The sequence below is a fragment of the Orbicella faveolata genome, unplaced genomic scaffold (assembly GCF_042242905.1).
Source record: "Orbicella faveolata isolate gen_17 unplaced genomic scaffold, um_ofav_v1 contig_46, whole genome shotgun sequence".
Taxonomy (NCBI): Eukaryota; Metazoa; Cnidaria; class Anthozoa; order Scleractinia; family Merulinidae; genus Orbicella; species Orbicella faveolata.
In genome coordinates, this window is record NW_028301576.1 from 2,410,001 (window position 1) to 2,432,658 (window position 22,658).

At 41.2% G+C, this 22,658-nt stretch overlaps 1 protein-coding gene and 1 pseudogene across 1 annotated transcript; both read right to left on the reverse strand.

Moving 5' to 3' along the window:
• Positions 1–13,108: 13,108 nt before the first annotated feature.
• Positions 13,109–18,735, reverse strand: LOC149097940 (uncharacterized; annotated as a pseudogene).
• A 285-nt stretch (positions 18,736–19,020) lies between these two features.
• Positions 19,021–20,046, reverse strand: LOC149097941 (uncharacterized). Its single transcript, XM_089278004.1, has one exon. It carries the CDS (start codon positions 20,044–20,046, stop codon positions 19,021–19,023), a length of 1,026 nt encoding a protein of 341 aa, XP_089134130.1.
• Between the last annotated feature and the right edge of the window lie 2,612 nt (positions 20,047–22,658).

The window sequence follows — 22,658 nt, forward strand, 5'->3', positions numbered from 1 at the left end:
CATTTATAAAGCTAGTTGCTGAGACTGCAATGATTTTTACTTTGGGAAAACGAAGCGAAGACTTCATGACCGGAAAACGGAACATTTCAGCGCCCTTTTGAAACATGATCACTCTTCTGCTATTGCTGATCACGTTAAAACAACTGGTCACAATATCAAATGGGACCATTTTGACATTTTAGCGTCCGGCAAGACTGACTACCATTGTAAGGTTAAGGAGACCTAGTCTATTCAGGAGTTGCAGCCAGCATTGAATGTCAATGTCAGCAGGGAAAAGCTTTTACTTTATTAGGAAAGCTTTTCCATTGTGTCACTTTACAGACAGTTTCCGTTTGAAACGTCTCAAATTTCTACTGCAGATGTTTTCTGTCTAGGTTCCAGACGCGTATTGATACAGCATAAATAGCTTTCCAAAGTATTTTAACGGTTGTACTTTTCTGTACTTTTGAAAATATATGTTGACTGGCATACGAAACGTAAATTTCATAAAATGCATGCTTTTAAAATGTTTATCACCGCTGTTTGTTTTATATTTTTAATCAACCTACATGATCGAAGACCAAGAGTTTATAGAATTATTCATTTGCTTCAAACCTGGCTATTTTACCGAAAAGAACGGAAGGTTTCTACATTTCAATATTCTCAGGTTGGAACAAGAAAAATACTGAACTGAACGCGTAATAGCCGGGTTACGTCTTGAGGTTGTCCAATAGGGTAGCAGTATTTTACAGCAGAGTTGCATTGTCCTCACCTGCTTAAAATTAAAATGCGTCACTTAACACTGACTCAATATGACATAAGTGGAGGCAAACTGATTGTCAATTTAATTTTTTATACTCAACCAAATGATCTCTTTGCAGGGTGACTGTTTGCCAATGCTGAGCTGCTTGTAAGACCCACTCACCAGGAACTGAAGTTTCCTATTGGCAAGGTAGGTTAAAGACGCACTGAATTTTTACTGATAATTGTTATTGTACGTATATCCTGTTTAGTGGCGAAAAAAAAACATGAAGAACAAATAAAAATGCCCAATACTATAATGAGAGCTTTTCAAAATCATTATATTTAAGAGCCAGTTCGTGTAAATACGGAGAATAAGACGACAGTCGCGAAATTTTCGATTTCTTCATATTTTGCCCAAATAACCATTATAGTGAGTTGCTTTCGAAAATACCATTCAAAGGTCCTGAAGCGCTTTAGTTTTTTCGAAATCGAGGAAAGTTTGAAAATCGCCATTTTAGCTGCCTGACGCCGCCGAAAATGGCCGAAAATTGTGCATTTTCTTTTCGCTCGTACAGATCAACGCGGTGATATCTATCGGTATACTTTGCGTAGCTCATAGTGCATGTCTTGCTGTTTCTAAAGCATTAATTTGATTAGCAAAAGCTCCTAGTTTAATAATATTTTAGGCCGATAAAAGTACCCTCATTGAAGCTCGTGAGCGAAATGGCTAATTTTAGCTAATTTCAATACCATCAAAAGCCCACTGGTACATTGAATTTGAAGTCGAAACTAAAATTTTCTGAAAGCCCATACTCTTTATTATGATGTGTAAAAGTCTATTCCGCGGCCCGAAAAAAATAACCCGTCGAGAGACATAAACGTGTGGTACATTTTTGTAAATTCGTCATTCGCGACACCAACATGGAACTTGGCCAGCTACCTTCATCAAGAACAAAAATAAGCGAATGGAAACCTTTTTCGTCAATAAGGATACTTGTAATCTGTTTTTTTCCCCTTTTAGATTGACCACCTAATTAACTTTTGCAAACATTTGCAGTTAAATTAAACTAGACGCTGCTCTTGGTAGATTTGATTGTTATGCAAATTTATCTCGATCACCGGCACGTGCATATCGCCCGGAACTGATTTTCCTTCCGCCTACTGTATGTTTCTTTTTGAAGGTTACAACTGTAGGACACATTACTTGTTCACTATCGGTAGTTTAACTTTTGTGGAACACCCATGGCCACAGCCGAACTTGTCTTTAAGTAAAAATAAACATTTTGAAACGTGAAGTTTGAGTAAACAATCGGTTACAGCTGCATCCATCATGTTTGGCGTAAATATTCGAACACAACCATTTCATGTAAACAGGTACACCTTACTTTAAAAACAACCGTCTCATCGCAGCATTTCTTGAAATCCTGGTCTGAGACCAGGTAATGCCGATAACAAAGCGCGAGCAGTTGACGAAACTTCATGATCAACTGTCGAAACGTTGTACTTGTGGAATAAGCAAGATGATTCAACCTTTGTATTTCTTATCCGTGTGCTTGCAATTCTTATCGGGATACAATTGCCCCTGTCTGTTACCACCAGATTTATAAATGAATCGTTCGTTTCTTTAGCTAATATGCTACATACCTCTGAATATAACACATACTGTGACATCATTTTTCTTGGAGTGTTCCAACAGTCGTCCGCGGCCACTTACAAAACGTAAGCAGCAAGACAGAAAAACCACAAAGGCTTCACCGTTCTGTTGGCCAGTCCAAATAATTGTCATGGTGTTAGTTGAGTGAGTTCTTGACTTTGTTTGGTGGTCCCAGTTCAGACCATTCGGCAAATGTGGATTGCGTGACAAACGGCCGCTTGCAAAGTGTCCAAAGTGGGTGAAGATGTCCGCGAGTGAAACTGTATGTATGTATGTATGTATGTAGGTAGGTAGGTAGGTAGGTAGGTATGTGTGTATGTAGGTGTGTGTGTGTCTGTGTGTCTGTCTGTCTGTCTGTCTGTATGTATGTATGTATGTACTGCCAGCCTAAATAAACATTTTTAGACGAAACTGAAGGATGTAGGGAGAAGGGGGTGTTGTTAAATTCTGCAAGAGGACAGAACTCGACGAACTGACAGAGCCGTGCGCCGGTCCTGCTATCACGGCAAGTCTACGTAGATTAATGGAAAGTATTACCGCGTTCACAAAAGTTGTGCAAACACCTTTCCTCTTTATCTGTAAAATACACCTTTGTCGTTCGTACTTTTTGAATAGAAATGCACCAGTGATAGGGCTGGAATACATAAAGGACAAAGGAGGCCTAGAGGGCATCAGATCTTAGATACGCAGTGTGCGTTTACATACATATTCACCCCTGCTGCTTTCTGCTAAACTATATAGACAATGATATCGACGCTTTCCAAAAATCGGATACTCAGAAGAGCTAAAATTTTCCTTTATTTACCTTGAGAATTCACAATTATTGACCTAGCGAACTTTCCATCCATAATTAGGCGGTATAAAATAGTTAGGCATTATGTATTGTAGCCTTACTTTGCGCATTTCAGAGGCAAAAATAAGAGCGAATGTATGGACGGCCGGGATAAATAAAAAATGTGTCTGTTGTAGAGGGGAGTTCACTGTGGAGAGGTGACCGTTAGTGGAGGTTCGACTGTATAGTTTATATAGGTTAAAAAAAAAAACCAGTAACAAGAGTGAATATGTACGAAAATTCTCAACACGTACCATTTAAGACTAGTGCCGCCTTGGCCTTCTTTTTCCATCCCAGTCATGTCCCTGGTGCATTTCTATACCAAAAACCGGGAGCAATATACCTGTATTTTAAAGTTCAATAGGAAGGGTGTGTTTTTTTAATGAACGGTAATAAAGTCGAAACTTTCTACAACGGCCACCTTGGGGACAAGGAAAGTCTCCGTTATGGAGCGGTATCAGTAGGGGTGAAATATGACACCGATATTTTCTTGGGTTTCAACATTTTATCTTAAAAAAGGCTTAGTGTAACATGTAAATTCCTAACACAATCAAAATATATCAATAGGACAGAAACCAAACAGAAATAGAGACCAAAGACCTGCGGCATGGATCAAGTTTCGTGACCATGTCCAATAAAAAATGGGGTTTTGTAGACAGCGTTCGTCAGTTGTTGATTAACTGGCCGCTATGAAGAGGTTTTTTTGGCAGTTGGGACGTGTTTTAGTGGCTGTTGCTGTTGGGGAGAGGTGGCCGTTGTAGAGAGATTAAAATAAGAGTGACCGTCCGCCGGAATGAAAAAAGTGGCCGTTGCAACGGGGTGGTCCTTTGTGGAGAGGTGGTTGTGCAGGTTCGATTGTAGTTTCCATTTTTTCAGGCAGACATAGAGAAAACACCCTGCCTACACGAGGCGAGCAAGGAGCAGTTTGGATTCCCTGTCCACGCCCCCCGGGGCGGGGGAGCTCGTCGTACCTTTTAGGGGTTAAAAATGAAGTTTAAGTAGCCCTCAGGGTGTTCAGCCTCAAAAAGTCCAAAGCGGGAGCTTTTGCGATGCCTTTTAGGATATTGAGCCGAAAAAAATATGACGTGGAGAGATGATGTGTTATGTAAGAATTGTCATCTTTTAGAGGAGAAAAAACAGGATCTTGGTACCTCTTAGGGGATCTTAGGGGATCAAAATTTTTGAGGAGCACCCCCGTAGTTCTTATATGGGTGTCCCCGTCCCCTCAAAGTCCACGTCGCCATCTTCACTCACTTTGCAAAACGTCAGATATCGACATACTTGGTACAGTGGCCGATTGTCACGCAATCCACATTTGCCTAATTGTCCCAACTGGGACCACCAAAAAAAAAAAAGTCAAGTGCTTACTCAGCTAACGCCATGACAGTTACTCGGACTGGCCAACAGAACGGCGAAGTCTTGGAATTTTAAAAGAGAGGGAAGTCTGGAAACTTTGTAAGAAAGAAATCTGGACAGCGAAGTGCGATTGATGAAGAAGCCTTTGTAGTTTTCTGTGTTACTGCTTACGTTTTGCAATTGGCGGACGCCTGTTGGAACACTCCAAGAAAAATGATGTCACAGTATGTGTTTTTTTCAGAGGTATGTACCATATTAAGTGATACGAAACGAACGATTCATCTATAAATCTGGTGGTAAAAGACAGGGGCAATTGTATCCATAAGAATTGCAAGCACACGGGTAAGAAATCCAAGCACACGGGAAAGAAATACAAAGGTTGAATCATCTTGCTTATTCCACAAGTACAACGTTTCGACAGTTGATCATGAAGTTTCGTCCACTGCTCGCGCTTTGTTATCGGCATTACCTGGTCTCAGACCAGGATTTCAAGAAATGCTGCGATGAGACGATTATTTTTAAAAGTAGAGTGTGCCTGTTTACATGAAATGGTTGTGTTCGAATATTTACGCCAAACACGATGGATGCAGCTGTAATCGATTGTTTACTCATCATCACAACCCTGTTCAAGAACAAGGGTGACCACAGAGACTACAACAATTATCGGGGCATCTCTCTCCTTTGAGTTGCTGGCAAGCTCTTTGCCCGTGTGGCACTCCGTCGCCTTCAGCAGCTTGCAGAAAGAGTGTACCCTGAGTCCCAGTGTGGTTTTCGATCCCAACGCTCAACGGTTGATGTGATCTTCTCTGTGCGACAGCTACAAGAAAAGTGCAGGGAACAACAACAGCCTCTTTTCATTGCCTTCATCGATTTAATTAAGGCTTTTGATCTGGTTAGCAGAGATGGCCTCTTCAAGATCCTGCCTCTCATCGGCTGCCCACCAAAGCTTCTGAGCTTTCTGGAGTCTTTCCACAACAACATGCACGGTACTGTTCGATTCGATGGCAACGTGTCTGAGGCATTCAACATTCGCAGCGGAGTCAAACAAGGCTGTGTGCTGGCTCCCACCCTCTTTGGAATCGTTTTCTCAGTGCTCCTGAAACATGCCTTTAGAACAACAAATGCTGGCATTTTTCACCGTTCCCGGACTGATGGCAAACTTTTCAATCTTGCCCGACTCAGATCGAAAACGAAAGTCAGCCAAATTCTCCTCAGAGACATTTTGTTTGCCGACGATGAAGCTCTGGTTGCTCATAGTGACGACGATATCCAGAACCTCCTCAATGGCTTTTCGAACGCCTGTGATGACTTCGGCCTAACTATCAGCCTCCAAAAAACCAAAATCATGACTCAGGATACAGACGTTTCCTCTTCTCTCTTCATCAAAGACTATGCACTTGAAACGGTCAACAGCTTCATCTACCTTGGTTCTACTGTTACTAGCACCACCTCCCTTAACACCGAAATGGGAAAGAGGATTGGGCACGCTCCAACCAACATGTCCAAGCTTTCACAACGTGTCTGGGAAAATCAGAAGCTTACTACTCCCACCAAAATGGCTGTCTACAGAGCCCGCATCATCAGCACGCTCCTCTATGGTAGCGAGTCCTGGACAACGTATGCAGCACAAGAAAAACGCCTGAATGTGTTCCACCTGCGCTGCTTACGGCGCATCCTCTCCATCGCCTGGCAGGACCGCATTACGAACCGTGCTGTCTTAGAGAGAGCAGGCTTCCCCGCCGTATACACCCTTCCTCGCCAAAGACGTCTGCGGTGGATTGGCCATGTACATGGAATGGATGAGGGCCGCATTCCCAAGCAACTCTTGTACGGAGAACGAGTACAAGGAAAAAGGCCGGTAGGATGACCGAAGCTCCGTTTCAAGGACGTGGCAAAGAGGGACATGCAGGCCATTGGTCTTCCAATCGATTCGTGGGAGACTTGCCAGTAACAGGAGTACGTGGAAAACAAATTGCACCGAAGCCCTACGAGAGGGAGAAAAGCTTCCGCACATCACAGTGGATACCAGGAGAGAACGTCATAGGGCCAGGGCCCTTGCTCCACCCACTGATTCCACTTATGTCTGTGGTTCTTGTCACCGCATCTGCCGATCAAGAATCGGACTCCAAAGTCATCTCAAAAAATGTTTAAGGAAATGAAAAATTACTAACACACCCTAAAATTATGGACTAGATTGTCCGATAATGCCAATACTACTACTACTCAAACTTCACGTTTCAAAATGTTTTTTTTTTTTACTTGAAGTCAAGTTTGGCTGTGGCCATGAGTGTTCCACAAAAGTTAAAACTGCCGATATTGAACGAATAATGTGTGCTACAGTTGTAACCTTCAAAAAGTAACATACAGTAGGCGGAAGGAAAATCAGTTTCGGGCGATATGCACGTGCCGGTGATCGAGATAAATTTGCATAACATTACAATGTACCAAAAGCAGCGTCTATTTTCATTTAACTGCAAATATTTGCAAAAGTTAATCAAGTGGTCAATCTAATATTGGCCTAAAATATTATTAAACTTGGAGCTTTTGCTAATCAAATTAATGCTTTAGAAACAGCAAGACATGCACTATGAGCTACCCAAAGTATATTGATAGATATCATCGCCCTGATCTGTACGAGCGAAAAGAAAATGCACAATTTTCGGCCATTTTCGGCGGTGTCAGGCAGCTAAAATGGCGATTTTTCAAACTTTCCTCGATTTCGAAAAAACTAAAGCGCTTCAGGATCTTTGAATGGTATTTTCGAAAGCAACTCACTATAGAGGTTATTTGGGCAAAATATGAAGAAATCGAAAATTTCGCGACTGTCATCTCATTCTCGGTATTTACAGGAACTGGCTCTTAAGTGCAAAGTCAGCCAAGGAAATATTGTAAACAACTCTCGGTGAATACAGTCACTTCTATATTTTAAAGTAAATTTAGTTTTAACTAGAAAACAGTTTTATTTTGGGTCCAAAAGACAGTCTTCGAGGCAGTGGACTCAAGGTTTTCCGAAAGGTAGACAGTTACCGGATAACAGTGAAAACAACTATCATTCAAGGTCACCACAATACAGTAGTCGACACTGAACAGAGAATTAGTAAATTGCCTAAGTAAAATTAGAGCCTTTGATATTCCTGAATAACTTTAAACTTCTAAGGAAGATGAAAGGAAGTCTTAAAGGAAAACAAATTGTGAATATTTTGCTTCTTTTTAATAAAATAATCCATCGGCAGAATAGTTATGCCCCGAAATCCGTTTGTACGAGCAAAGTAAACCGCTCTACATTTGGCAAAAGCTTCACGGCGGTCAGTCAGCAAACGTTCTTACAGTTCAGTCATAAATAAGGAAAATAATGTCAATAATAAAGAAGAATTTAATTAGGTGAGGAGGAGTACTCAAAGAGTAAAAGTATGCTTCATTCTAGGCTATTACTGTTTTAACAACCGAAAATAACGATTTTTTGAAGACGAAAAGCATCAAGAAGATCAAGCAGCGACGAATGTTGGTGGGCGTAGCTTAATAAGTCTTAACTTAGCTTCTGGTGTGATATTTTAGATGTCAGTAAAAAAGGGAATTCGGTGAGGTTGAGAATTATTGAGAAGAGACGTCTGCTACCTTAACAGCGAATATTTAGACCGAGCCTTAGCGCAATTTCCGAAAAAGGCTGTTGCCTTCTTTAACACAGATGAATAAGGACATGAGATGGTCATCACCGTAACAAGTGGAATCATTCGCGAAGCGACACAACAAATGCTTTGCCAAGAAATTTCTCATTACAAATCTGTAGAACGTTAAGTTTAAGTACTGTTTTAACACCAACAGAAAAAGGTGTTGTGCGGGAAATGTTTTCAGTCTATGATTGTTACATTCGCTCTTTGAATGATTTTTCTTTGAACGTTTTTATGGAGTTTCTAGCTAGTTGACAACAAATAATACTCTGCAGAAAAGATAGAAACTCTTTTGTTTTCAGATCAAGAAGCAAAATGAAAATGGTATTAAACTTATCTAGATGCCATCATATTATTTTCTCGTTACTTTTTGGTGGAATGCACGTTTTCTAGACAGTCCAAGATGGAAACTCACCAACGTTATTTAAGTCAATAGTTATTTAGCGTCATAGAATTTTAACACTTAGTTTTCAATTACATTTGTCATTTTTCCGGTGGGCCAATATTATATCTCTCTTTGAAGTTTGACTGGTTTTCATTTACACTGAGACTACTTACAAGGATCTAAAGTTTCCTATCAAGGTGGGTTTAAGTCTATGCCAAAATAGATGATAATGTCCACTCTCACTTAAAACAGATTAATTTTTGTTAGAACTTCTGTCACCTTCTGTTATTCCAGATGGCTCTTTTCATACATAAAATATTGTGTAAAAAAAAAATTGAAAACTTAAGAATGAATAATGGTCAGACCAAAATAAGTAATGTAAAAATGCCAGATGAGATCTGTTATGGACAATTGTTTGTTTAAGGTTCTATGTTGTCCATGTCTGTGTGTGGTATTCATTCTCTAACAAGGACACTGTCCTGGCCTATTACAGTACATGTATATGAAGTTTTTTTGTTGTAACTTGCATAAGATCTTATTGCCGAATGTCACCAAATGTACATAATTTTATCAATTGGATCTAAAAATTCTACAGAACAAAAGAGAACCAGTATTTTGACGGGAGAAGTACAGGATCACAAAGACGGAAGAGGATTACAGTTCATGAAATTTGATCAAAATGTGTCAAGATGTCAAGAAATAAATACTGCCTTGTAAAGTTCGTATACAGGCATACGTGTACTTATCAAAACATTATGACATATCAGCCAGGTAGTGTCCCATGTCATAAGAGTGCTGGAACATTTTCCCGGCCCTTTGTTTTTGAGCCTACTTATGAGGGAGGTAAAGGAGGCCATATAGGACCCATGGTAATTGATATCAGTTATACAAATCATGTATGAGGGGCTTGCAGTGCAGGAAACTTAACATTGTTCAGTACACACACACACACACACACACACACACACACATACACATACACATACACATACATTGCCTTAAACATGAATTTTGGTTTGTTTGTTTGTTTGTTTGTTTTTTGTTCAGTTAAGGGCAATGGTCGTGAGTCACTTTTATTTTTATTGTACATTATTTCCGATATAGTGGAGTTTAATTTCGGCACGTTGATCTTTGGAACTTAAAGTCAGTGTTAACAAAACTTGTAGAAATTCAATTCAGACTCCTTTTTGAGTACAGAAAGTACATGTAAGTGGATGTGTGTAACAATGTGAATGGAAGGAAGTGGCACAAGTACAATCCAGAAGTTCCCTGGCCTGTATTGCCCTTAGTTTGGGACTGAGGTTAAAACAGAAATTTCCTGTGATTGCATCTTGTTGTACTGCAAATGTATGTATAAGAGAAGTCAAGTTAGACATTTATTTCTTTTGGTCGTAATGGAAATCTTTTCTCAGTGTTTGTTTTCTCACTTTTGAGGTGGTTTTACTCGCATAGCCTTTGCAGCTGGGAAAAAAAGGAGCATTGATCTCTTTGTGTTCCTTTAGGAGAGAAGTCTAGTCTTACTCTATGCTTGTATCAGTTTTTCTCACTGGAGTGAATGGCCTTAAAATAATTCCAATGCTTAACATCGTTGGAAGAGGAGTTAAAGGGAATTCGTCCCTGTGTTTGCAAAGATAGTTTTTTCATCTAAAGGGCATGTTCAGAAGTTTAGGTCTTTAATTGTTTGGGTCCTGTTTTGAATAACAGCCCATTGGCATTATAGACCTACAAAACTTGCAAGGCAAGGAGACCATTTTGTCATTGTTTGAATGAGAGAGTTGAAATAATTGGGCTAGAAATTTAACATTTTGTATGGGAGCAATCGTGTACTAAAAAAATATCTTGTAATTGTGTAGGGTTTTGTTGCAGTGTCTTAATCATTTATTACTGTATAATATACTTGAAAGGTACTCAAAAATATATAATATCAATATATATGATAATTAACGCATTCGTTTTAGGTTAAACTCCAAGACTTATAAGCCTCTCAGTGGGGTCTCATAACATAGCAATTATTTCACGAGTGCATCATTGCAAAAAAAAAAAAAAAAAAAAAAAAGGAAAAAAGAAACAGTTGCCTCAGTGGGTAGTTCAGTACAGCTAGTTGGCTAAATTTGGGAAGAATAATTTTGCCCTAATTTAGAGATGGGCGTGAGGTTTTGTGTTTCCAAAAGAGTTGCTAGAGACTCTTGATTTATTTTCATTCCACTCTTGATCTAGAGAGTATTTAAAAGACTTAAGTTCAGTTTCACTTGATGATTTCTCCTTTCCTTATCTTCATACATTCCCAATATTTGGTCAGGAGAATGTAGTTTTTCATCGTAAAAGCTACTTGAGAATTTTCATGATAACAAAGTGTGCTGGTGTTGTATTGAGTGCACAATCAGTAGAGGTCTTAGTGTCACAATTATAAAGAATTGAAAATCAGATAGGCCTGTGATTAAATCAAGGATTGAACGATTTTTTAAGTTGCATGCCTGTTACGAAAATGGGTAGTATAGTTTTAATACAATCATTGATGATTGTTGATTTTAACATTGTATCCTAGTTGAAATAGAATGATTCTCGACAAAGCAAACGTGTTCTACCAAGTTCCCTCTCTACTTAGACTATTGATTTGATTTCTCGAGAGTCAAGCTATGTCATTGTTTTTAGTTAACGCTGTGTGTGTTGATACTAAATACTATCAATTGGTAGAAGAGGACTGTTTTTTTCCAGTGGAAATGTGTGTTGCGTTATTTTTTACCAGCAATTTTTTTCTATGTAAATACACTTCTTTTTTTACAATGTACAGAAATAAAGTATTTGAGAGTGACTTTTAGTGCTATTTTCTAGTCTTGCATTTTCTCGCTAAAGGTCATGAAATTCCATCGAGAAGATTCAGAGCCACCTTAACTTTTCGAAAATTTAAAGTGGCTATGAAGCCACTAGACAGAATTTCTTTAAATTTTGCAAAACGTTGCATCTAATATTCTTATCACAATTCCCATTATAAAGATGGGGGTCACGGAGCTCTTTTTGAGTAATAAGCACTTTTAAAAAGCTAGAATTTAGTGTATTTTTAGAAACAGGTTATCATGTTTTTATGGTAAAATATCATGCCATAAAATTACTGTTGCTAGTTTACCAATGGCGGGGCATTTATGTCATATAGCCCATGGACCAGGACCCCAAACAATAACATTTCGGTACCACTCAGGGGGAGTAATGCTACCATATATTTTTGAAAACTGCAATTACTTTAGTTTCATATTATGTATGAAAGCAATGCTAAATGAGTAGCTTAATAGGATTTATCACGTGACAAAGTGGCGTCACTCATTTCTACAGAATCATCAGGATACAAGCAATGACTGCTTAAAAGTAGTATTTCCCTGCTCAATAACTATACGTAAAGGGTACTTTATATGTGTAATGATGGAAATTTCTGCCAGATGAGTTTTTAAACCACTTACTTAAAACTTACATGAGCTTTATGGATTTTGTTTCCATGGCAACGGTGAAAAATATTTAAATTTCAACAAAAAAAACTTTTAAGTATTTCTTTAATGCGTTGATCTCGCAGAATTTTCGCCAAACGAAAGCAGGAGAAAATAAGTGATTCACAACTAATGATTTGGTGAGATGCAATTGCTACCAAGACAGTGGTTCTCAATTAATACCTGTCGGCCATCTTGGATCCGCCATTTTGGATCCGCCATCTTGGCTGTTAAAACACCATCATTCTAAAGCAGAATGTGGCAAAAGTGTTTGAAAATTGAAAGAATTTTCCCTTTTGATTCAAAGCACTCATTATACAATAAAAAAAACTTTTGAAAAGCTCCCTTATGTTGAAGAAACCCAAAAATTTATAAGAAATTGAGAAATATTACCATAAAAAGAAAGCATAATTCACGAGAAGGAGTAATGGTTTCACAATTTCCTCAACGCTACCTTCTTGATCTAGCTTAACGGATTATTTCTATTGATATTTAAAATGCCTTAATTTTCCTGATCCTCCTCGTCATCAGAGCATTGTTCATCAAGAATCTCCTCCTCCTCCTCCTCCTCAGCACTATTAGGGAGTTTAAGAAAACCACGACGTCAAAGGCAACCAGAACGTCACCAAACAAAAGGTTTAATGAGTAAAACAATAAGAGACCTTAAGCAAAGCACGACGCCAACGGCAACGAGAACGTTACCAAACAAAAGATTTAATGACCGGAACAATGGCTGTGTACGTGCGTTATAAATCTTTGTACATTTCTTTGCCGTCCTCTACAAAATAACAACGTGAAATGACCAAATTCTGCGTCACTGAACGTGGACGACGGCGGCTAATTTTTCGTATTTCCATTTGGAATTGAACGCTGTCATTGCATATTTAACTTGAGCACGTTTTTAGAGCCATCGTCGCACCAAACAGATCTAGACAATCGCGAATTTCGCTGGTAAAATATAAATTAATTTTTTACTAGGCGTCGTCCTCGGCGTCGTCGCCGTCGTTGCTTAAGCTCCCTATTGTTGCAGTCACGAAGGCGGCACATATCGGTGCATTTAAGGCCATTTGTAAGGCAAGTCGGCACGTGGACAGTTTGCATGATCTTGCAAAAAACAGGAGAGAAACTCAAGAAGAACTGCGGGGGAAGGTTTGCCATTCATCCGTTTGATGGATAAGTTGCAGTACTCCTCGACCCATCCTTGACCAACTGGTGAAGGGACTCGAGGGCAGCTCTGTAAACTTCTCCAAATAGCTGCTTGCAGTTGGTAGTTTGCTCTCAAGGAGTACGTCCTTAAACAACAGAAACAATCTACACAGGGAGGTAGCTGGTTCGAGTCAACTTTGCCTTGTTTGGCACAGAATATCCTACAACAAAATCCAATGGCGTTACAGACTCCACAAGCATGCGATAATAATGAAAAAAAGCCTTAGACGTAATAACTACAGCTCTGTATGTGCTGCATGGAGAAACACTCTGGTACCTGCTTCCTCGTGCATCGACCTTAGCTCTTCCCTTGCTGTTACTCCCACTGAGGAGAGTTCATAGCAGTAATCCTCGGTCGTTACGAAAATTGTCTTTCCGGCGAACCTCTCTCTGTGCCTCTCATTTTGCCATTTTTCTGAAATAAATTTGCTCAGGAGTGATTTATTCTTGGAATTGGCCAAGAATGTCCGCCATTGAAGTATCTGGTAGTCTGCCTTGAAGTTTCTGACTTTATGACCGCTTTCTGAGCCTCTCTTCTCTCTCTTGTGGTTTTTGATCGAATTTTTTCTGTAAACGTCGAAGACCACGTCAATACGTTGGCTGTCTGTTCCTTCATGCAAAACCATGGACATCTTACTGTCAGCCAATTCAGCAAATGTTTTCTGGTCGCCTCTTATCTTCTGGACCATTACCACTCCGTCAAAACTTCGCCCGCACGGCTGAGGAATCATATCTGCTGCTGTCATATTCTTCTGGCAGGCTCCTTGGCAAGTGATGATTTGCTGGTTCTCCTCAGCAATCCATCAGCCGTGTCAAGGGCCCAAGGGCGAGGTCCCAGAGAGTGATTCAGTACATCATTCATCTTCAACGTTCTGTTCTCAGCAGCAATGACCGGAGCAAGCTGCGCACGATCCGCTTTAATGATTACTTCCTTGCTTAACCCTATTTGTCCTTCAATCTTCTTGTTTAAGCTTTGAGGTTCGTAATTTTGTCGCAAAATTTGACCTTACGTTGGTCAGACTCAAGCCTGTCATGACAAAATTTCTTATAAGCCGTCTCTCAGAAAGGCTCTGCCGGAACCATGGAGATCATTCTCTATCTCACGAGTTGCGAGGTTACCGGTAGATAGACAAACTAGGTCTTGCCTTTCTCCCTTAAAGGGATTGATCCAGCTTCCTTCGAGCATGGACATCATCAATTTCATGTTTTCTTCGTGTCGTGCGATCACCAGCGTTATATGGAGGTACAAGCGAGATTACTGGAGGATCAATGTTTCTTTTCCTTGTCCTAGCTTGCTCAGTTCCAGGGGGCCGAAGGAGGTTCCGGGAGCAAAATGCCTGGCTTAGACAGCAATAACATTTACTCGATGAGATGTTTCTGCACCATAAAGCGTCTCTTCTATTCTATCAATGTTATCCCACGCACGTGTTGCCTGAATATTTTTCGGCAAAGGAACATCATTATCAGCCGTCAAAGCCATTTTTTGTAGGCAAAGCCGGCTGTGTTTATTTCCTCAATTTGCGTATAGGCAATCCTATTCCCACATCGGCTTAACATCTGTATAAGCTCAACAATGCGGTTTGCAAAGTTTTTGCTGCGTATGGTAATAGCATTTGCTTGGAAGGTTTTCCTCCAGTTATCCCGTATATAATATCTTTGCTAAAAGAGTTGCCAACAAGGCACCGGTGGCGATGAGGATATTCCGTTGGGATTTCTGAAATGCTAGTTAGAAGAGTATATAGAAAGGCATCTAGTTCTGCTGGGAGATTGACTGCATTCTCACATAGTTCAGAAGACTTCGGTGGCCATGCCATTTCAGTATTGTTTGAAAGAACTACATTACAGATGTACAGTCCAACTTGCTATTTTCCTTGACTTTACATGGAGTCAGCTCTGTTGTCGAATTGCTAAGGTAAAGTTACTATCTCTCTGGCCAGTTGAGCATTTGAAAAATTTTTTGAAAGAACAAAAACTTTATTATTGTTCGGGAGATCTTCAAATTGTAACAAGTCGCCGAAATTGTTTTCTAACTTTCTTCAGAAATGTCTCTTTCGTTGATTCGGATATTTCAGTAGCGCCCATTGATCGCATGGAGATTCCTGCTTCTCTGTCAGATCAACCATCTAAATAAGCCTGGGATTTAATAAATCTGATCAAATAAACTCAAACAGTTTGTCATAAGCTTGCGACTCGATATCAAAAAAAAATTGGTTTTTCATCCTAGTCCGGTTCACTGCTTTCCAAGTCAGTGTACTTACTCGGTTTATCTGGTCAGGTACAATCTAAAAAAAAACCGACCATGGTAACACGCTTCAACTGCTACCAAATCACGACAGGCAAGGCTACTAAGCGTGCTATCACCCGCAGCAATAGCGGCTTTTCTGACGCATCTAAATACAAGTCAACCTACTGAGTCAAAGGGATCGCGTGTTCTTGTACATGCAGACTTATTTTCGCAAAAAGTGTACATTTTCGTGCAAGGTCTGCTCGTGCTTGGCTCTTGCCGACGAGATCTTCGCCCTTCGCTTTCCAAATTAAACTTCGAAATCTGTTTCGCAGCCGTTGTTTGAAAAATGCTCTCTAACTAATCGCGCTTCATGCTAAAAAGACCAGGGCATTTCCTGTGATATATGACTTGGGGAATTTCTCCTTCCTTGGTATTCTCTGCCAATGAATAAAGCAATGGCCCATGACTTTTAATTGTAGTCGTCTTCAATAAATATTTTAATTAGCCAACTTTTATCACATGAGCAATGAATAATACAAGTTTTAAAAGCAGGTCGTTTTGTTTGGTCTATAGGAATAAAACAACAATTGAAACTGTACATAGCAGTCAAGTTTCCTAGAGTCGAACACACTCTTGAATGTTTGTAAGTATTTTGTTCAGTGAACATAAAAATATTAAGTGTTCCCTGTTTCTCTATATTACTTGATAAAAAGCGTCCAAACTACGAAATTTGGCAAGACTTTTGAAGTATTTACCGTGCAGCGAGACCGTCATCTCAGACGTTACCCATGATGCTTTTCAAGTTTGGGCTGCATGGTTTCATTTAAGTTTTTCTTTTTCAAACCAACTTATAAATTTTAGTTATTAACCCAAAATGTTAAAAAAAGTTGTTCACTGTACAATGTAGTAATTTATTAATATTATAATTAAAGAACGCATTTAAAATAACTGTTTTAATGTGAGCCTCGTTTCCATGTCGCAGCACTATTTTTGAAAAAAAGAAGTACGCAAAAAATACTGAAAGCTACTCTTTCACGATTGTTATCAAGTAAATTTCAAAAGTCCTTCATACAACCTTTCATCAGATATCACTCACATTTTCTCCCCCCCGAGTGGTACCGAGAACCTGCCCTGGCCCATGGACTAATACCTTTAGAGCGTTTTCACTCACGTGGCCAGCGGCCATGTAAATTTATTGGAACAAAACAAAATGTTTACATCAGACAAAAGCTAAGTAAGTCCCACCGCTTGCAACCTCGTTCCCAGGGTCCTCTCTCTTCCTCCCTCGAGAAAGTACCCTGGTTGCGGCTGGTCACGTGTCTGCTAGCTTTTGGCAGTTCCAGAAAAATGATTCGAGGGAAGGGCAGGACAGTTAAAGTTTGTCTCCACTTACCTCACCTACTGAGTCCAGTAGGGAGTGGAATTTGTACCTTCGGCCGAACTCAAAGCGAAGGCACTCACACATTCGATATTGGAGTTCAGTGCATCAAAGTTCGGCTTAAAGGTTAGCTCTGCATTTGGCTGAATTTTCCCATCGATAGTTGGACGGTCTCTGGAATTTGTGCTGGTGAAAATAATTGGCACAGAGCTTGGAAATGACGACCACAACAATAAATGAACCGCGCGGTGAATTTAATTTCATTTTTCATTCCGCAAAATCACAACGTAGGTATTTACTTATTCGTTTAGAGCTAAATACGTCGTTTGTTCTCCTACAAAGGTAGCTTTGAATTTCATTTCAGGGCTCAGTTACTCCTGTAGCAGCCGCCTTTCTATGCAGAACGGGGCTCGACATTGGTACGATCCACACGTCCAACAGTTCTACTCCGGTTTATTTTCCACGGTGTTGGGACGAATTATTACAGCTTGAACAGGTTAAAGTTCAAAGTAAGGCATGAGAGGATTTCCTTACCACAATGTCCGGATAAGATTGTCAAAGACTGTAATGGAACGTACTCGGGAATGGCTTCGGGTGAAGCTTGAGTAAACAGGTAACAAAGCTACGAATACACACTGAAAATACACGGACGTTGCGAAAACGTTCTCCTAGCACGAGGAGCCCCTTTTTTTAAGTCCCGTATTAGAACTAGGGGATGACGGAATGCGTAACGCAACACTGAACGACTGAGAAGGCGTTACATGGCTCCCCTCATACATTGTAAGAATGTATGAAGTTACAATAACAAATATCAAACAGAATAAGTTCTATCAATGTCAATCATTCCTATATGAAGGAACAGTTCAGGCTCCCCGAAGAGGTCGTACTCGGGTAATAAAGGTTTTTTCATCCGCACACGGAATCAGTCGTCCCTTTCATCTTCATTTGGACGGTAAATCAGGACCAACTTGTGGATAGGTCTTTCAAAGAACTTCTTTGTTCCAGACTTGGTGACGAGGAGGAGGACCTCGGGTACAAGCCCATCTTCACTGGGATAGACCTCCGTCACTTTGGCAAGTGGCCACTGGTTTCTAGGGGAGGAATCATCGCGAATATGGACAATATCACCAACTTGGCTGTTAGGACTGACATCATTCCATTTATGACGTTTCTGTTGTAGCAAGCAGTATTCTCGTTGCCAGCGGCGCCAAAATTGATCTGACAGGTATTGAACCCTTCTCCATCTCCGTCTTGAGTAGAGATCCGGTCGCGAGAAATTGCCCTGAGGGGGCAATACTACTTTTGCCTTGAGAGTAGCAGATGATTTGGGGTGATTGGCTCAGGTGCCTCTGGATCTGATAAATTGTCCACATGGAGCGGGCGGCTGTTCACGATGTTTTCTGCTTCAGTAAACAGAGTTCGAAGGGTCTCGTCATCAAGCTGCTGGGCGTGGTCATCTAGGAGACCGGCCAGGACTGAGCGCACAGTACGAATAAGTCGCTCCCATATGCCGCCCATATGGGATGCGCATGGCACGTTCATCTTGAACTCGATGAGGTCGCAATCTTGGGTTAGGACGTTTACTTCTTTCAGCGCAACGTTGAGCTCATTTTTCGTTCCTATGAAGTTTGATCCTTGATCGCATCTCAATTCACGGACTTTGCCTCTTCGGCTGACGAATCGTCTGAGTGCATTAATGAATGCATCAGTTTCCATTGAGTTTAAGGTTTCCAGATGTATAGCCCGGGAACTAAGGCAAGTGAAGATTAGTCCCCAGCGCTTTAGCTCTTTTCGGCCCTCTTTAATGTACCAAGGGCCGAAAATGTCCATACCGGAGTATGTGAAAGGTGAAGCTGGAGTAACACGTTCTTCAGGAAGGTTCGCCATTTTTTGGACTTGGGCGGGTGCACGGAGCTTGCGACAGATGATGCACTTTCGGAGCTGCTGTGAAACAGAGGCACGTCCGTTTATAATCCAATAACCGGCTTGTTTAAGTGCATTGTGTGTCATACCGCAGCCTTGATGACGTTGTTCTTGACTGCGGTACTGTCTGATCAGAAGTTCAGTTATGTGACTCTTCTTGAGCACAACAATGGGATGTTTAACTTCATACGCTTAGGCAGCTTTCTGGAGTCGGCCCCCTACTCTGAGCATTCCTTTTTCGCCAAGAAATGGGTCAAGCCTAAAGAGTGAACTGGTTTGCTTCAACTTTTCATTTCTGGTGTGAGCATTCTGGCGGTTCTGGAACATGGGATCTTTGCCGCTAAGGTTTTGGAGTACTTGAATCTCCTTGCCAAAGTACCAAAACTGTACTGACTTGAAAATTACTTCTTCTGCTACGTGCATTTCTTCCACGGTTGGAGGACCAGAAACAGGCCTTGAATTGTACTGTTTGTTGGGACGGTTCCTTTCAATCACTCTCTGGATGCGAACAATGCTTCTTTTCAGGCGACTGAGGGACGATGAATGAGTGAAGCGTTCCAGCTCTAAAACATCTGGAAAGGCTTTCTCTTCTTTGTTTTCAGGCCTGACTTGGTTGGAAATAAGGACAGCTGTATTGACTTTCTTTACTTCCGCATCTTCAGGGCTCAGATCAGGGACTGGATCCGAGTTCACCACAATCACATCTGTCTCCCACAAGAAACTCGGGCCTTTGAACCACAGTTCATGTTCTGCAAGTTGTTTGGCGGTTGTGCCTCGTGAGGCAACGTCAGCTGGGTTGCTAGCGCTGGAAACATAGTGCCACTGTTCTGGTTTTGATCTTTCATGGATGTGATGTACACGGTTTCCAGCATACGTATGGAAACGCTTCGCTTCGTTACGTATGTAACCCAAAACGACGGAGGAGTCCGTGTAAAATACTTGTACTGGATCTTTGTAGTTGAGCTCTCTGCTGAGCATGGAGACCACGTTGACCGAAATTACTGCAGCAGCAAGTTCACGCCGTGGAGTTGACATTGGCTTCAGTGGTGCAACTCGAGCCTTCCCCATTAGGAAACTGACGTGTACTTGGTTCGAGCTGTTTACAAGTCGGAGGTAAGTTACTTGGCCAAGTCCTACATCACTGGCATCGGAGAAACTGTGTAACTCTAAAACGATTGGTTCACCAAACCCGGGGGCTTTGACGCATCTTGCAATCATAATTTTCTCTAGGAGAGAGGTAGTTCTGACCTCCATTTTTCCCACTGTGAGTGGACATGGCTTGGTACGGGATCATCCCAATCGATGCCGTCATGGCACAGTTCTTGAAGTAACTGTTTTCCCACTAAGATGACTGGAGCCACTATCCCTAACGGATCGTACACCGAACTCACGGTTGAAAGAATTCCCCTGCGGGTGAGAGGTTTATCCTTAAGTTCTATGCGGAATCCAAACGTATCAGATTCAATGCACCAGTAGGTACCCAGTGAACGCTGGACAGGTAAGATGTCATGACGAAGATCAAGATCCTTCAGGTCTTTGGAACGATCTTCAGCGGGCATGGCTTCCAGTACGGTCTTACTGTTACTAGCAAATTTGTGTAAGCGTAAGTTAGCGGCTGCACACATGGCTTTCGTGTTCCTGATGATATCGATAGCACTTTCAGGTGTAACAAAAGACTTTAATCCATCATCAACGTAGAAGTCTCGTTGAAGAAAGTGTGCAGCTGCCTGGCCAAATTGCTCTCGACCGGCTTCAGCTGTGGCTCTTAGACCAAAATTGGCGACGCCTGGCGAAGAGATGGCTCCGAAGAGATGGGCATTCATCCGATATTCACAAATTTGGCCATTCAGATCATTGTCTTTAAACCATAGAAATCTCAGAAAGTTTCTGTGTTCTGGGTTAACATGAAAACTGTGAAACATCTGTTCGATGTCGCATGTTACTGCTGTTTCTTCTTTTCGAAACCTTGAGAGTACAACAACGAGACCATTCATCATGTCTGGTCCTTGTATGAGATGTCTGTTGAGCGACTGATCTTGGAAGACAGCGCTGCAATCGAAGACTATTCGAATTTGATCTGGTTTCTTGGGGTGGTAGATGTCAAAATGTGGGAGGTACCAGACTTTCCCAGCATTGGTCTCCAGTTCCTCTTGTGGGACGAGACTGGCATGGTTCTTGTTAAAGATCTTCTGCATGAACTCAGTGTAATGTTTTAGTGTCTTGCCATTTTTAAGGAGTTTCCTCTTGATGCCAAGTAGCCTTTTCAGACATTGTTCACGATTGTTTGGCAAAGTCACATCATCTGTTTTGAATGGTAAGGGCATTTCCCAATTTCCAGTTTGATTCTTGTGGATGCTGGTAGTGAGAATGTTACAGAAACGCCTGTCTTCCACGGACTCGCTCTTTTCGGTGCCAGGAATGTTTCGGGTGTGGTGAAGTTCACTGTAGTCCAATTGCATTATTTCTCTAACTTGCTGGGGCGAGGTAACATCTTTAATGTTGTGCCTTGTGGCAAAGGAGATCACAGAATCTTCTTTGGAACTGTTGCTTGTCGGCACGTTGAAGTGGTTCTGAGGGACTTCTCGCTGTATCGTAATGCGATTAACTGTCGCACAGTTCACACTATCTTCTCTCTTGTGTAGACACACAGGACCGATAATTGTCCAACCGAACTTATACTCTTCAGCCCGAGGCTCATCTTCTCTGCCATAGATGATACTCAACGGCTGGAAGGCAGATGGAATGTTACGACCAATTAATATTCCAATCTCTGTACCAGGATGGTGATGTATGCGATGAGCCACTTCTTGTAAATGTTTCCAAGACCTGGTTACTTCTGGTGTTGCAATGTCTTCTTGACTGGCTGGAATTGTATCTTGAGAGTAAGCAAATGGAACCTTAATAGGCTTGTGTAGATTGTCAATGTCCTGGATGTGTAATCCATTCACTTTCTGAGTGCGGACACTGTTTACTCCTGTAATCGTGTTTATTTCAAGGTTTACATCTCGGCCCTTAACTCCTAGCTGTTCGAGAAGGGTATCTGTAACGAAAACATCTGTCGACTGGTCATCCAGTACTGCATAGGTTGGTACCTTCACTGAGGAATTGTCTTGGTGGAAGACTTCAAGAAGAACTATTCGCGCACAAGAGCGTGCTGGCTGGTTTTGTCCACAAACTTGAGAACAGGCAGAATTAGCTTGGCTAATGTCTTTCTTTTCATGTCGGGTCGGATCATGAAGTATAGTGGCGTGTTTCTGTCGGCAGATCTTGCACTGTAGCTTCTCTCTGTTGCAGTCTTTGGAGATATGCCTGTTAGAGCTGACACACTTGAGACAGATCCTGTTCTTCATCAAGAAGTCTTTGCGCTCTTCATAGCTAAGCCTTTGGAACTGCTCACAGCCATTCATTACATGGGACTTCATCTTTTGATAGAAGTAGTATGTATCAGAGTCAGGTGGCGTGGTGTGGCCTGGTTGCTGAGGGGTTGGCAAGTTGCTTGGTGGAGTGGTTCTCAGGTTTGGTTGCTGAGCTTGGATTGCTGCCACTTGCGATTCTTTGTCAACAAGGTTTAGTTCACTGTCGTTGCCTGAAGGTGATGCGAATGTCAAAGCAACATTTGAATTTCGGCTACGACGAAATTGGCGACCTGCAGGCTTGCCTCGGTCAGGGGTTGTGGAGCCAGTTGTTCCTGGACTTTGCAGAATTTGAGGGATGTTTGTCCTTTCTCCATGGTAGTGTACTTCTTCAGCAAACTCTTCAAAGGATGGGAAGGCATCTTTTCCTTTCTTTCTCTGAAGCTTTAACACTTTATTTGACCACGTTGCTTTAAA